At 38.0% G+C, this 15,381-nt stretch overlaps 1 protein-coding gene across 3 annotated transcripts in view; it reads left to right on the top strand.

Annotated features, from left to right (window-relative positions):
• The window catches only part of SLC4A7 (solute carrier family 4 member 7), a 101,164-nt gene that overhangs the window by 29,123 nt on the left and 56,660 nt on the right, over positions 1-15,381 (top strand). For 2 of the 3 annotated variants that reach the window (XM_063325219.1, XM_063325218.1), the window contains exons 1-2: positions 433-638; positions 10,220-10,301. In XM_063325219.1, the coding sequence (XP_063181289.1) occupies positions 603-638; positions 10,220-10,301 (118 nt within the window). In that variant the 5' untranslated portion in view covers positions 433-602. Of the gene's footprint in view, positions 1-432; positions 639-10,219; positions 10,302-15,381 lie in introns of those variants that run through there. The other variant, XM_063325217.1, reaches the window with a different exon arrangement.

The following is a 15,381-nucleotide window of genomic DNA, read 5'->3' as shown; positions in this document are numbered from 1 at the left end:
AGGAGAAAAAAAACACCAAACAACCAACTCCTGAGGATTTTTTTTTTTTTTCCCTAGTAAGCCCTGGTTTATTTTGCTGAAGAAGAATATATGGCCTATATCAAAAAAAACGTGTTTTGGAATGAGCATTCAGTGAAAGGTCGATAATACAGCTATAAATGCACTTAGCAGATGTTTGACTTTTGGGTTGTTCTGTTCTGGGACCTGAGGTATACATGTGCTTTCATTTTGTAGTGCTAATGAAGTCTTGGATTGGAGCAAAAATATAACCTTGGAGCTGTTCTTAGCTGTTGGTGATGCAGAAAATGTTAAGTCTCGAACTCCGTTTCAGTTCCTTTTTTGGTATTCTCTGAGCTGGAATTGAAGGCATGCAGTCTTGCCCATTCTGCTCTTGTGCGACCCTGCGGTAGCTGTAATCGGCGGCCTGGGAGATGAGAGGCTGGCGAGGGAGCGATTGGCTGCAGGGCTGGGGAGCAGTTTCCCGGAGTACATCTGTGTCAAGCAGAGCGAGCTAAAGCAGTCATGTATGCGCAGTCTCTGATCTCCTGGGAGGTTCATTACAGGGTCTCGGACAAGGGCATTCTCCGTTTCTGCACATCAGCATGGAAGCAGCTCGTCCAGGGAAGAAAATGCAACCTGTATGTAAATAGCAGCCGTATAACTAATATTCAAGCCGTATAACGGTTTGAATGTGCTTTGATGCAAGCAATATTTAGCAGCTGTGTCTTAGAATGGTGTGCTACCTTAGACTCACTAGCTGTGGAAGAAAATTTTGAAAGATATGGTGATAGGTATAGTACTTAGAGATTTCTGTATTAGGGAAGATATTTTCTGTGTAGTTGGAATTGCTTAATCATAGTAACTGGCTTAATTCAGAAAGAAAATGTGACTTTATAATCCTGAGAGTATACTACCAGATTTTGAGAGTGGTTGAGTGTGGGTTGCTTGTTTCCTCCCCTCCCTCCCCCTCATTATTTAGTTTCAGCTTTTCTTAATTTGACGGTTATCAGCTGTGGCTTTGAGTATTTCTGTGCAAGTATAGCAGGGGAGTTTCTGGTAAAGATCTTGAAATAGCCTATTGATTGTTCCTTTTGACCAAGAAAACCCCAAGACAGAAAATAAACATTTTAATGAGCTGTGTAACTGAGGTAAAATGTGATGGAGATAGATGGAGATAGTGTTTTCTTCAGACTTGAGTGGCATAGCTGCAAAACTCCATTTATATGGGGATTTCTACAATGAAGCAGTGAACTCTTAAGTATTAGTGTTAACAAGCTATTGCTTATCCTCTTGGATATATGGATAGTCTTTATCACTGCTATTTAACTGCAATGCAGTGTGTAACAGGGATTACTACTTTAGAGTTCCCTGGAAACTAAAATCTATGGGATGGAATTTTCCTAAACCTTAAAGCTTTAAAGACCCCTGAATTGTTTTATATAAATTTTATAAGACTACCACTAAATTTTCAATTTCCTCGTGTGAGCGTAAGAAGTAAGAGTTTCATTTAGACATGTTAAAACGCATCTGATTGCAGTGGTCTTGATTGTTAGGGTCTCTGTAGTACAGTGGTCGATTTTTTTGATTTTCATTGTGGTGCTACGTTCAGCTCTGGACACAGAACTCTATCAGGCATGCGTGTACCTAGAAGACTAGGCAAAGATCTGAGATGACTAGTTATAAAGATTATACTACTTCTGCTTTTTCTAACTGTAATTTTAGTAATTGAAGTGAATGGAGCTATGAATTTCTTGAATGAAATTTAGTGCTGTGAGGCAGTGATAAAATGCAACTTTGTAAAATGACTACTATAATGTTAGATATGCAACTTGATATCTTGTGTTGGATTGGTGACATTATTTGCTAACTTTATGCCTGGTTGTAAATTTTCTGGCTTGCAGAACACTCGTGTTAAATTCAAATAGGGCTTCTAATTTTAACTGAATATTCTCTCGTATTTTAATCACACCTTAACATTAATCAAGCCATCCCTTTTTCTTGTGTTTGTTCTGACCCAATTTTTTTTTTTTTGATAAATTGCTGCAGTGTGCTCTAGTTGACAGCCAGTCACTACTGTGACCGGTCTCTTGCCAGTGTTCATCCTTCTTTTTCTTTCTGACTTTTTCTCCCAATTTAATGTTTTGTTTTGATTAACACAAGCACTTTGTGTTTGCTGTCCAGAGACTAGTGACTGATTTGTCTGCGACGTGGATTATCTTGCGGGTTTTGGCACTTGGCATGACAGTGGCCAGACTGACACCTGCTAGAACTACTGAAATAAAATTAACATATTTAGAACTGCATTTTTCCAAAAGTTTGCTGGGGTTTGTTTTTGTTGTTGTGTGGTGGGTTTGGTTGTGTGTTTTGTGTTGTGTTGTTTTTTTTTAAGTAGCACCCATACATGTCTGTCTTTGCTGTCCTCCACATACAGTTTTGTAAAAAATAAAATGTAACTTCTGGGAAGTCCTATTGAAATCTGTTGATGTCTGTTGGACATACTTGTCCAAACTGAAGGTTTGTATAGCTCCTGTGGTTTTTTTAAGTCTTCGAGAAGCTGATTGGTCAGATGTATATAGTAGGGTAAGCTGAGTGTTTAATTAGAGGATTAGTAGGCTAGAAAAACTTCTCTAAGTATTCCTAACCTCTTTCGTTACAGCTGTGGTCTTACTGAAATCTAAGCATCAAGCCTTCCTGTGAGACTCTTGAATATTGCTTTAATTAGGAGGGATCTTCGTTTACATGTGAGGATAGTTGTGTAGAGTAGTAATTGTATAACCACAGATAAAATTCAGAAGAAAAAAGAGGGGGAGAGCAGGAGCGACACCAAAACCTTTGAGCTGTGCTGGAGTGTTTCCTGTAGTGCCTGAGGAATATCCACTGCTATGATAATAGGGGAAAAAAAAATATCTGGAAAGCAGCTGTTCCTGTGCAAGTGAGACTGTAGCAAATACAACCAAGGGGGAACCCATCAATATGGTATGCTCCCCATTTTAAACCTGGCAAGTGTTCTGTTTGTGAATTATTAATTTTACTCTCATCCGTATATATTTAGAGGGCAAGGCGAGCTAAAAATTGCATGCCAACAAAGTGAGACAGGGTCCATTTACATTTGGTGCATTTTCCCTTCACTGTGAGGTTGATGTGCTTGATTTAGAACTGGTAGTGTTTCATCACTTCGGCAACTTTTGAAGGTACAGTATTGTTGTGTAGACCAATACTGTGCCCAAAGAACTTCAAATGCATTTATAGAACTACTTCGCAGTTCAGCTGAAGACTGTTTAGTAGGCTGAATAATATCTTCACTTAGTAAAGTACTTAGTACTTAGGAAGAACTTTGATTTTTTTCATATCCTGGCTGTCCTTCAAGGAGGCAGCAACTGGAGATGCCCGCCCTCCTGCCCACCATAGGCTCATCTTACCTCTGGTTTAAAAGCAGAATCAATCTGACAGAGAAGTAAAACAATATATTTAGAACTTACCAAGTGCTGCTGTTAGTCATTCTACAGGTGAGTCATGTCAAAAAGCCCTTCATGATTTACTCCCTCTTAACTAATGCTACTTGCTGCTCTGTATGGGTAGCAGTGGGAGAGCTGTAGCGTAGACCTAGTCCTGACCTGATGATTGCCAGAGGTCAATGAACTCTGCATACAGTAGTCACAGATGGCATTAACAAATATACTAATTTTCAGATTTCTTTTCTTACCACTTCCAGGGTTGCTATCAAGGGTAGACTTGTAGTCCTACAAAATTAGGAGATAACGCTGATCTTGTCTGGTTCCCCCCCACCCCCCCCCCCCCCACCCCCCCGGTATTAGTGCTTATTGGCTTGCAGTTCTGGGACATTGATGGATAGAGAAGTGGCTGTATGTGCGTTCTGTCAGTCAGAGATGTATTTTCTTTCCTGACTCCATGGAGTATTCTGTGTGCTTTGAAGACGCACAGAAATGCAGGCTTCTGAAACAAAACACCTAAGAAATGCTGCTGTGAAAATGAATAATGAATTACCCTACTGATTCTCAATTATTCTGAACAATGTATTTCAGTAGCTGTGTGAGAAAACAAATGAGTTTGTGTGTGTATCTATCTATTAAAAAACGTCAGTTTTAAAGTATTTTATATATATACAGACACATATCTATGAAAAAGTTGCAAAATCAGGTTTTGTGGTTCCTCTTCAGTTATTTTTGAGATGTCTGATCAAAATGAAGGTTTTAATTTTTTTCCAGATAAACTTATTTTTCAAGCAGAGCAATATTGGTATTTCTTCTGTATTTAATTTAATTTTTTTTTGTTTTGTTACTGGAGCCTTGATGGCTATTGTATCTGGCTTCTGAACGCACATCCAACAAAGTGAGGGCTGATGGTACAAAGAAAATACTGCTTTGACTATGCTTCCTAGGTCTAGGTCAAGCCATCATTTTGAATTCTGTTTGCACTGATGTGTAAGTTTATTGGGCAGTTGCTGTAGGCCACTAGTGGTGTATCCTCTTGAAGACAGCATGCTGGGTTGGGTGGATGGTTTGATCCAGCTTAACTGCTCATATGTACTGATGATGAAAGAATGAAGAGCAAAGTATGAAGACCAAAGTGTGCGGTGCAAAAATTCTCATATGCTATTGATTTGAGTATGTAAATCTACAGTAGCATGCTATATATATTAACCAGTTGAGTCTGTAAGTAGCGTGTGCTCATGTTTTGAGAGGAATGGTTTGTTGGTGCCACATTCCAGCCTAAGAGCTAAATCCCATGTGCCAGACCTGGTGACTCTGCAAAGGTAGAGATGTATCTGTGAGTTCTTGTGAGAAGGACTGGGCAAGTATTTGCCTTCTGCCCAAGCCAGAGGGGATGGGATATAATTACAGTCACAGATCATATGTGTGTTCACTGTGATGGTGTAGGCAGTAGTAGAATAATATCAAAATTAGAAGTCTTAAACTTGGCCATGGACAGATGTATAAAGGAAAAAACCTAGATATGAACACCTCCCACATCCCCCTGTTGCCCGTGTTGATTTTTGTTTTGTTTTGGGTTTTGCTTTTGTTTTTGTTTGGGGGTGGGGTGGGTGGGATGGGTGTGTGTAGTGGTGGTGGTGTTTTTTTGTTCGCGTTCTCTCCTGGGCCGATGAACGCTTGTGCTATTTCTTCTGGTGCTGCAAGTAGTTCCCCAGCTCTGTTGGGGAAGAACTTTGGGACAAGGGAATGTAAATGGAGCATATGAACACTGACTTAGCTAAGTAACAGTTTTGAATGTTGAGCTCAAATTATTCTCAACGCAATTACTGTATTAAGCTTGCATTTCAAAGCTTTACAGTTAACTGTATCAGCAGCCATTTGTATAATTGTTGTCTATTACCAGAATGAATTGATTGAACTATATTTCAAGTACGTTTAAAAATGCGTTGCTAGCCAGCTGCATCTCTTAGAAGTGGTTACTCAGTAATGCACTTTGGCAGCGTGCCCATCTTAAGTCTGTCATGTGTATGTGACTGCATAAGGTTAGGCGAGCTGCATGGTGAGAAGAACTTGTACAGATGACAGTGGAAAGTTTCCTTTAGATGTAATATTCTGTGCGTCATATTTGTGCCAGTCCAATAGACAGTAAGTAATACATGCTGATGGAGGTCGACAACTTAATTCTTGCAAACTTGAGTGCTTTCCTTAGTGATTCATGCCATTTAGGACTGACTTTCTTAAATACTGCTTTTAAAAAAAACGTGTAGCATTACTATTTTAGATATGAAAAGTGTACCATCCTAAATAAAGACAATTATTTGAGAAGGTAAATAACTAAAGTTTAAACAGTTTATTTAATAATTCTTTTAAATAAAAACCCAAATTATTTAAAAAAACTCTTTTTACATAAAAAGTATTAAAAAGGCTTAAATAGTACTGAAGTATTCTAATACTTCAGTAAGTATTGCAGATACTTATTTGTCTGCAATGAAAGGGGAATTACTCTTTTCTCCTAGACTGAGAAAAGGCATTTGAAAATAAGAAGTGGCAAGAGGAATCCTGCTGGGATTCTGCTAGAGCACAGAGTATTTGAAAGTGTTGTCTGGTCTGCAACAGTTGAAAAGGAATTTCATTTTCATGCTGGGGAAAGTTGGAAAGCCGAGAAGACATGTTGTAGTATATGTAGGCACCTCTAGCTGAATACAAAGGTTTTACTGGAAGGTTTTTTCTACAGTATGTTTGTGAGTATCAACAAATTTGGGGTTAGGAAGAAGTGTGCTTAGTGTATTTTAGTACAATGTACTAGGATTTTGTTGGTGTGTTTTTTTTTTTTTTCTTTTTCCCTTTGAAGTCATCTGGATTTGTTTTGTTTTTATAAATGACCATCTCCTTGTGAAAAAGCAAACCAAAGGTGAAGGCTTAATCTTTCCCTGGGGCACCTGGGTTGCTACTTGTGTTGTGTTTTTCCCTTCTCAATTGTTCTGTCTCTTGACTGAAAAGAGAAGTTACTTACATTCCAAGTTAGTCTTAGATGTTACTTGGGCTCGTCTTCATGATCTGGTTTTCGTGCATCTGTGGGATTATTATACATTAAGTTTCACATGAAATGGACGGTAAATTGCAGAGGAATGCTTGCTCTAAAATGAAGTCATTCTCTGTGCCTAAAAAAGGAAGTTGATGAGTTTTAAACCATCCCACCTCTCTTTGTTTATATATGTAAAAAAAAATTCAGAAAGTAAAAGAGATAATTAGAATGGGAATGTGTTTTGATTCAGCAATTGAAACAGTTTTCTCTCACTTCTGTGCTTTAAACTGACACGGTAGATCTTCTATAATTACTGGAAACCTATGCCCTACAGACTTTATTTTTAGTAAGGAAAAAGCTGTAGTTTGGTATTAGCTTTATAGTGTGTTTGAGTATTTTGGGTTTTTTACCTGACATAAGGCAAAGGTATTTTACAGTGGGATTTGCTGTTGGCATCACAAACAGTTATGTTAAATAACGATGCTTTGTGTTTTCTTTCTAAACAAAGGCTGTAAGTGATATGCATTCTTCATGTATGATATTTGTGGTTGCTAATGGTTTATTCTTGGAAGAGTCTTTGCATATGTTGAGTACTTTGAGATAGTGATAGAATGGTTTGCAAGGGCATGCATGCCTTTCTGTAATCTAATCTCAGAAGACATGTTACGTTCACATGATGTGGTTTTGAAGGCTGCTTCTCTATGTATAAGGCTGGCAAAGTACCTCTGTTAATATAGCAAAGGGTGATAAATATTAATAACATGGTATAAGGCATACAGCAAGTACAGTTTCAAAATGTTACTGGGAGATAATTTTTTTTCTTTCATGTATATTTTCTGCAGTGTGTATGTAATTTTCTACCGGTATGCAGTGGTTTGTATAATCTGGAGAAAAAAATTGTGTTCCTTTATTGCTCAAAACCTGTGTGTTTGGCAAGCTTCCAAGTGTCCTAAAGGGACTCTTGGTGCTGGAGTGTAGGGGGGAAGTTAGGTAGAGGATATTTCAGCAGTCTGTGGCTGTAACCATGAAGCTAATTGTGGAAGAGATTTTGATAGCAGTTTTCCTAATATTAGGGTTTTTCCTTTAAGTTCACTTAAGGTAATTTAGGGGATTTTTAATACTTCACCTATTTCTGTCTCTATTTTGAGTTTTCTTGTAACATGCAGGATTTGTGTTTATATCTATTTCAGTGCACTAGAGTGTACTACAGTCCTATAATTTTCTATTTCTGTGTCACTGAGATAAACTGGAAATTAAGTATGCTTGACAACTCCTTGGTAGTGTTGTGGCCTACCAATGCAGTTAAATGTTTTGCTGTACTTATTTGGTGCCTCAAAGGATTGTTAATGCTTTTTAATGTTTGTAAAATGATTGTAAAAGCTTTTTAATGCTGCTACTTGGAGACCTCTTCTTGCTGTTAGGTTTATGCATATTAAATTTTTTTTTCCCAAGCCATGTTGGAAAATCCATCTTCAGTAAAGATAAGAGCCCAGACTCACTTTGCAACTGTGTTTGTCCCTACCTCTGGAATGGTTATCAGAGAGATGACAGGGACCAGTTGCCTTATTGCATCTTCTAGAGCACTCCTTAATTTCGTTGTGGTGTGTAGATTACAGGAGTGTACTACTTCACACACACTACACCACCCCCCCATCTTATCGCCGTAACACTTTTCTAAATTTCTGCTACTTCTTTATTAACAGATCCTTGTAAGATTTTCACAGATTTGCCCATCAGGCATGACTTTGGTTTAGTAAAGTGATTTTTTTTAAATTGTAGCTGTCTGGAGTGTGCAGGAGTTTTGATTTTTCTAATGTGCATGGAAAACTCTACTTTTGCAATGCAGGAGTAGTGACAAAGTTGTCGCTGTGTTAAGGCCTTTCTTGAAAACTTCATTTTTAGGGACACAGCTCAGAATTGACCTTTATTTAGTTTTCAGGGGTTTATTCTGACATGTACTACTTCTGTCTTGTATCTTGTTTATTTACATAGTTAGACCACATAAAAAATTTGGCACTACTTTTAACTTTTTTTTAAACTGCATCTGAATATTTTTTCCTATACGTGCTGTTTGTCATCTTCATATTCTTTAATCAACTTTCCTCAATAGTCAAAGATTTGGACTTTTTCGTGTGTATGTGCGCCCGATATTTGTGCGCGCTTTTATTAAGGAGTTACTAGTTCAAAATTTTTTTTTTGTGAGTGGTGCTGCAGTATCTTTTAGCTTGTAGCTGTTACACAGTTATGTTGTTTTTTATCCTTGTCACTTCCCCTTGAGGTGATAAACCTGTTCTATATATAAAACATGGCACTATTGAGTAATTCTAAGATCAAAGTTTAGGTGAATGTCAACACTGTTAGAGTTCCCAGTCCCTGTAAGACTCCTGATTTAGGTTTCCATTTTTTCATCATGAAACCATTATCACAGATCCCACATTGGTTGATGTAAACGCACCAGTTGCCTGCTGCCAGAAGCAGTATTCAGATTTATTTGTGGTGGATCTAGCTGTTATATGGACACAAGAAAAGTCAGTTTGGTGAACTGATCCAATGGAAAACTAATTAAGTTGTTTAAAAACACACGCACAAAACCCCCCGATTGCTTCAGCTCTTTGTGTCTTACTCCATGATTGATAGATCTGACTTAAGGAAAAAAGCATGTGCCCAAGGGAGCAGAAAGAGCAGGGACAGTATTCTTTAGCAGTTAGCCTGACATTATACGTAGTTAGATGTAAAGCAAAGCATTACCCTTAGGTAGGCAGCAGTTCTTTTGGAGAACCAGTTCTGCCAGGAGGCTATAATTTATGAGCTGTTAAAAGTGGACTGTATTCTAAGGAATGCAAACATTTGGAGAAAGTCAACTTTAATGTTGTTTTGATGTCAAGTCTGAGATGAGATTATGAGATTTCTACTGTTCAGCTATTTTAAGGTTTATTTTTGTCAAGATTGAGCAAAATGCAGTGTTTTAAAGTTCTGCTTTAGTGATGTGCTACATGTGATTAGAGGACATGTTCAGAGATCGGCCTCATTCCTGACCCTCTATCTCTTTTGGATACTGTGCTTTTTGTATTATGAGTGGTATGGTTTCAGTAGTAATGAAATCTGAAACAGATCATCATGCAACTGTTGTTTTCTAACTTTGTGCATAAAAAATGTGAATTAGATAGGGGTGTGGTTAACAAGCTGTCTGTTGAAACCCGAGTTAAACAGTTGGTTTTGGTCTTCCCAAAACGGTTGGTCTAGGAGAGACCCCAAGTTGTGTAATTTAACCCCTTTGTATAACCTTCGGTTCACGAAAACTCCTTATTTGTGCTGGAAAATCTCGCATGGGAGTTGTCCCCGAAACAAATGGGTTCAAGATCTCTGAATGTTAACTTACGTAAATTTCTATAAATTTGCCAGTCATTTTATTGAAGTAGATTCACTGCTGTTGAATGTGAAACTAAAGAATATTGCGTGCCTGAAATGTATGTCCTGATCCCTGATACGATGAAATTGAGAGCATTGCAAAAGGAAATTGCATGGTGTTTAGCATGTCTGTTGATTTACAGTTTTTCCTTCAATACAGGGTAACGTTTTCTTGAAGAACTGGATGGATAGATTTTCAGTGACACTTTCTTTCTCAGTTTCTAAGAGGTGAAAGCATGTTGTTTTAGAAAACTTAGCTTCAGAACTGCAGAATGTATATGGAGATTTAGAAAAAATAGTTCTATTTCGTTAAACTTGTGTCTTGTTTCTTTAGGGTCATGATGAAGAAGCCGTTGTGGATATGGGCAAAATCAGCTCTACTATCAATACAAACTTCGAGAAGGAAGAACTAGAGAGTAAGTTTGTGGTAGTTTTCTGTTTGCCTAACACGCATTTTTTGCTTCAGGATTAAAGTTTTATTTTCCTTCAAGTAACAACCAGTATCGCTAAAAGGAATCAGAATTTTATGGTCACTATGAAATTCTAGGAATAAAACCAGTGAACAGCAGATAACCTGCACTGCTTTTTGTCTCTATGCATGCTAGTAAATGCTCACTGTTATTCAAATCTGTCACAGAAATAAATACTAAAAGAAAAAAAACAACTTATGAAGCTTTCCAAGGAAAGCTTGCTTCTGAGATTGTAGGTTTGGAAAAATGATTGCTGTCAGTAAGTAATTTCCCAGCGTGAATGATGTCAAGTTCTGCAGAATCAAAACTCATTGAAGAGGGGCCATGAGGGAGATGTTTGTTTTGTTTTCTGAAATTTAAGTTTCCTTGTGAGTGTGGTCATGTGCTTTAAATACTGAGAGTCTGAACAGATAACAGTTCTTCTTTTCCCGTGGTAAACTGTACGTTCTGCCATCTGCAGTCAGTTAAGGCATTATGGGATCCTGTTAGTCTTCATTATTTGACTCGGCATCCTGCATTTAGCAAGAGAAATGGCATTGAGTTAGTTTCATATAGCAAAATGCAAAATTAAGATACTTCATCTAAGATACAATTTCTTGCTGACTTGAAAAGGAAGTAGATTGGAATGAAGATTTATGGATGCTGTTTAGTGAAGCCAGGCAAAAGCTAGGGAGATCCAGTGTTAAAATCTTATTTATTGACCTTTCACATAGAATGCTCTGCAGCTTAATTAGCGTTTGTAAAATGCCAGAAGACTATCAGTAGATTCACTAAGTTGTATTTCTTGACAGTACTGACTCTCGCTGCTTCAGAACACACGAGAGCCATTATAGCAGCAGTTTCTAGCTGAGAAAAGTTGATTTAGGTTGCTGTCACGTTTTCTTATGCTGTGGTCTAACAAGAGACGGTTTAAAGTGATTAAAGTTGTTTGTTGCTGTTGCAGTCGTACATACTCTTGCTCTGCTCCCTTCAGGCTGTTACTGCGTTCAGTCTTGTACTGACACTTTTGCTTCTTTGACAATACCATAAGCCTGGTTAAGTATGTAAAGCCATCAGAAAATGTAACAGTCCTAACAGGAAAATAATAAGAAAGATCTCAGCAACTTGAGCACCCGAAACTCATTTGCCACACAGATGGACGCGTGCCAGCGCTGAGCGGAGGAAGGCAGTGTGAATATGAGGTTGAGAGGTGCAGCGGCAGAGGCTGCAACAGTGACAGTTTAGATAGGATTGAGCTGTGGTGAAACCGCCGCTGTGTCTGTCTCTGCAGTTAAATCTTCACTGCAGATTTAAGCTGCCTTCTCCTTTGTTTCCTTCTCTTGGTTTTCTCCAGGAGATGACCCAGAAAAATCATGTTTGTGTTTTGCAGGAAGGCAGGGGTTAAGGGGAAGCAGGGGTTCAGCTGGAGTAGCATGCCGTGCTGCAGGAACAGCTGTAATGCTTCAGCCACCAAGAATGATATGGGAACGTGCAGCCAGATCATTTCCCCAGTCCCTTTCATAGCACATTCGCAGGAGTGCTTCAGCAAGGACAACGCTGTAGTTACACAAGATACTGGGTGGGAAGGCAGGGGGTTCAGGCTGCCTGAGGCAATTTAAGCACTTGTACTGCTGACTGTGGAAAATACACCTGTCTTACCTACGGCCAAAGAATAATTTAAAGGTGAAACCAGGGCTTCTGTTTCATGAGCAACTGAGTCAACATAACAGGTGTTGAAAGGAGGAGATCTCACTGTCCTCACCTTACTCTTAGCCGTGCTGCCCGAGTGACCCAGTGTTAAGCGTCACAGCACAAGAGGGGACTGGCTACGCAGAGGTTAAACAAGTATCTGACAAGAAAAATGTATTCCACTAGGATTATCATATATCTGAAGCTTCATATAGGCACACATTTTCACACATAAGTAGGAATTATTTTTGGTAACTACATATATCCTGTAGCATCTTATATATTTGTAAGAAAATGGGTCCCTTTTTTTTTTTAATGGTAGACTGGGGAGAGGGAGGGACTGCAGGTATTTTGACAGTGGAAATAGTTCCCAAGTTAGAACAAGAAGTGTTTTTCTTTCCTGTTCGAAAGGTACGTAAGTACAGTTGTTTGACTCATAGTTATCTTCTCTGAGACTCACCAAAGGAGATTCTTTAGATTCAGGGTGTTTTAGAGGGTAAATTTATGTGAATTTACAGTTCTGTCTGATGAGATTATTTATAAGCTATTATGATTAGAGTAGGTATATAGGATTTTTGGGTTTTGTTTTTAATTCTGTTATTAAAATCTTACAAGGGGAGAAATTGAGTTGTTGGCTGCAAGCAGTACAAAACCTCTGGATAGTATTATTTTTCATTACTGACTTGTGAACGTTTTCTTGTAGGCTTAGGAAGACTATAGTCAAGCATTAAGTATTGCAAGTGTTTTAAGACTTGAAGCTGTTTCAGTCCCGTCTTCCAACTTGTTTTTCTTGTGACTTGAAAAGGAGTTCTAGGAATCTGGACCCTTTCCAGAGGTGTGTGTTGATTCTTTTCAAGGAGAGGCAGCAAGCAGTTGATTCAGTTCAGCTATGATGTGAAGCACTGAACCTTTTAGAGCCAGCATGGGCAGGTGATACTTAACTGCTTTAAAGCCCGTACAAACTAATATTCATTGGTTTGATGCTGCAGAAGGCATATTTTTGCTACTAATATTAAAACAAAGGTTTCTTGGTGTTGTCAGTATTGGATACTTCTATTTTTTGGAAATTCTGTAGTGTAATGTTAATGGCCAGATGCTAAAGGGGAAAACAGATCTTGTAGTTAGGGCTTCCCAAGCTCTGCATTCTATTTATGGTGGCTGGAAAAGTGTGGTACATATCCAGAGTGACAGTGTTTAGGTTAGAAAGGTTAGGCTCAGGCTGCTTGTTTTGTGACTCCCTTCCTGTAAAAGAGAAATTGGTAGAGTTGGTAAACTTCAATTATGGGCAGACTGCGTGTGTACTAAATAAAGGTACTGCTCTTTACTGAAGCTGTAAGGCCTTACTGTGACAAATGTCAGTTTACAGAAGAGCTAGAATGGGGAATAACATCTTAAAATAACGTTTTTAAGAGCACCTAATGTTCTTAAATTGATGCCAGACTTTTTGAGCTGCAATGAATGAGAGTAATAACAAAGTAAGACAGGAATTGGAAGTAAGGCAAGAACAGTAATGGCAGAGGTATTTCATGCCATCTTGTAAAAGGCATTTTCTAAGAACCATGTTTAAGGAAAGCGTTCTTAAACCTGAGTTAACATGGTTGGCTTGATATTACCAGGAGCTATCTTTTTAACTGTGTAGTTATTTTTCCACCTTGATTTGAGGATACATTTAGTAGATACAGTTTAAGAGACAAGGGATATATCGTTACTCTTAGCAGACCAGTTACAGGCATAGCAAAGATAAGGAGTTTATACATAATAGAAGTCTTGTTCCAGAAACAATCTGAGGTCAAGAGTGTGTGTCTCAGTAGACTAGTTTTCTGTGGCATAAATCCAAGAAGCAGCTTTCAAGAGTTAAGACGATTTAATAGCTACTCTACTCTCACACAATCCTGTGGCAGGTGTAAGTAGTGTTTACATTTCAAGTGACCCTATTATCTCTGATACCTTCATGCCTTATTTTTCCTTTAAGAAAACAGCTGTGCTTTTCAGTTAATCTTATTTGATAAGGACAGGTAGTTAAATAATCCTTCACATTTTCCCCTCTAGAAGTGAATATTGTATATGTAAGTGGAAAACTTGCTCTACGAGTGTTTTGCAGTTTAATGTGTTATGAGTAGTTAGAAATTTTTTCAGTATTGTGAAAGGGTTTTGGGGAACTCAGAGAACTTACACAGCAACATGTAGTAGAATGTACTGCTAAGACTTTTTTTCAGGTGGCAGGTTTGCTATTATTCTACCTTTTAGATACATGTAAATTGCAACTGTTCAAAAACCCGTGAATAGTTCCTGTAATATCTTTGAAGAAAACAAGTTCTATGGGAGCAGGTAAACACAAGTAAAACAACAGGACATTGTAGCTGCTGTCTCTTTAAGATTGTGCTTAGTATTTACGTTTTTATGTTCTGTAAGAGGCTGTGCTAATTTAGACAGGCAGTATAGAACAGGTTTCTTATGGTTCTCAAACTACAGAATGAATACTTTAAAGAGAGAGTGTGCTTTAAGAGACCCCTTAATGGTCTAGAGAAGAACTGTGTTTAACAGAAAAAAGAATTTTGAAATGCTATTTCACATGAAGTTGTATCTTTTTATGTGGTCAAAAAGAAAAAAGTGAAAAATAATTTAGGATGGTCAGTAATGATTCTTGCAGACCACTTTTCATCCATCCTCTCTAGTGATACCCCTAAATTGGAAAGATTTTCCCTGGTCCTTAGTTTGAGTTGAACTGAGAACAAGCAAAAACATGTCTATTCAGATACAGTACAGCTAGTCAGGTGTATGAGACACGCTCTGATTCATATGCAACAAAATGTTCACTTGCACCAGTTGTGCTAGTAGCTGGTGCAGGACAAATTGTTATGTCCTTATCATCCAGAAATAAATGTTATCTGTGCCCGGCTTCTTTGTAAGTCACAAAAATTGAGGGATGTTTTCCTCATATGATTTTTAGTGCATTCTTGATTAAGTGAATTTTGGAATTAGGCTGCATTGCTACACCTTCATCACATGTGTTGAAAACTTAGTTATAATATCTTTTGCTATGGGAATCCTACATTATCTAGTCCATGGGCAAATTCCTCAGGACCTCTTGTCCTGTTTATTTATGCAATATTCAGACTTCAGTGCAGAGAGAATAGTTGTCTTCAACTTATTTTATTTTTTGTGGTGTTTATCACAAAGGTAATTCCTTAACAAATGCTATCAAAATGTTTTCAGACTGCCTTTTGAGAGGGAAAGTTGGCAACCTGATTGTGTAGATGTAAAACTCAATATGGCACCCAAAGTGACTAGACACAGTTTTCAGCTTTGTGTCGTCAGTTTTGGAGGCAGGGGGTTATTTCCAGTTTCTAGAACATTC

Source organism: Chroicocephalus ridibundus, chromosome 2, assembly GCF_963924245.1.
Source record: "Chroicocephalus ridibundus chromosome 2, bChrRid1.1, whole genome shotgun sequence".
Taxonomy (NCBI): Eukaryota; Metazoa; Chordata; class Aves; order Charadriiformes; family Laridae; genus Chroicocephalus; species Chroicocephalus ridibundus.
Note: the sequence above shows the minus strand (reverse complement) of the source record. Positions and strands in the feature narration are given on the sequence as shown.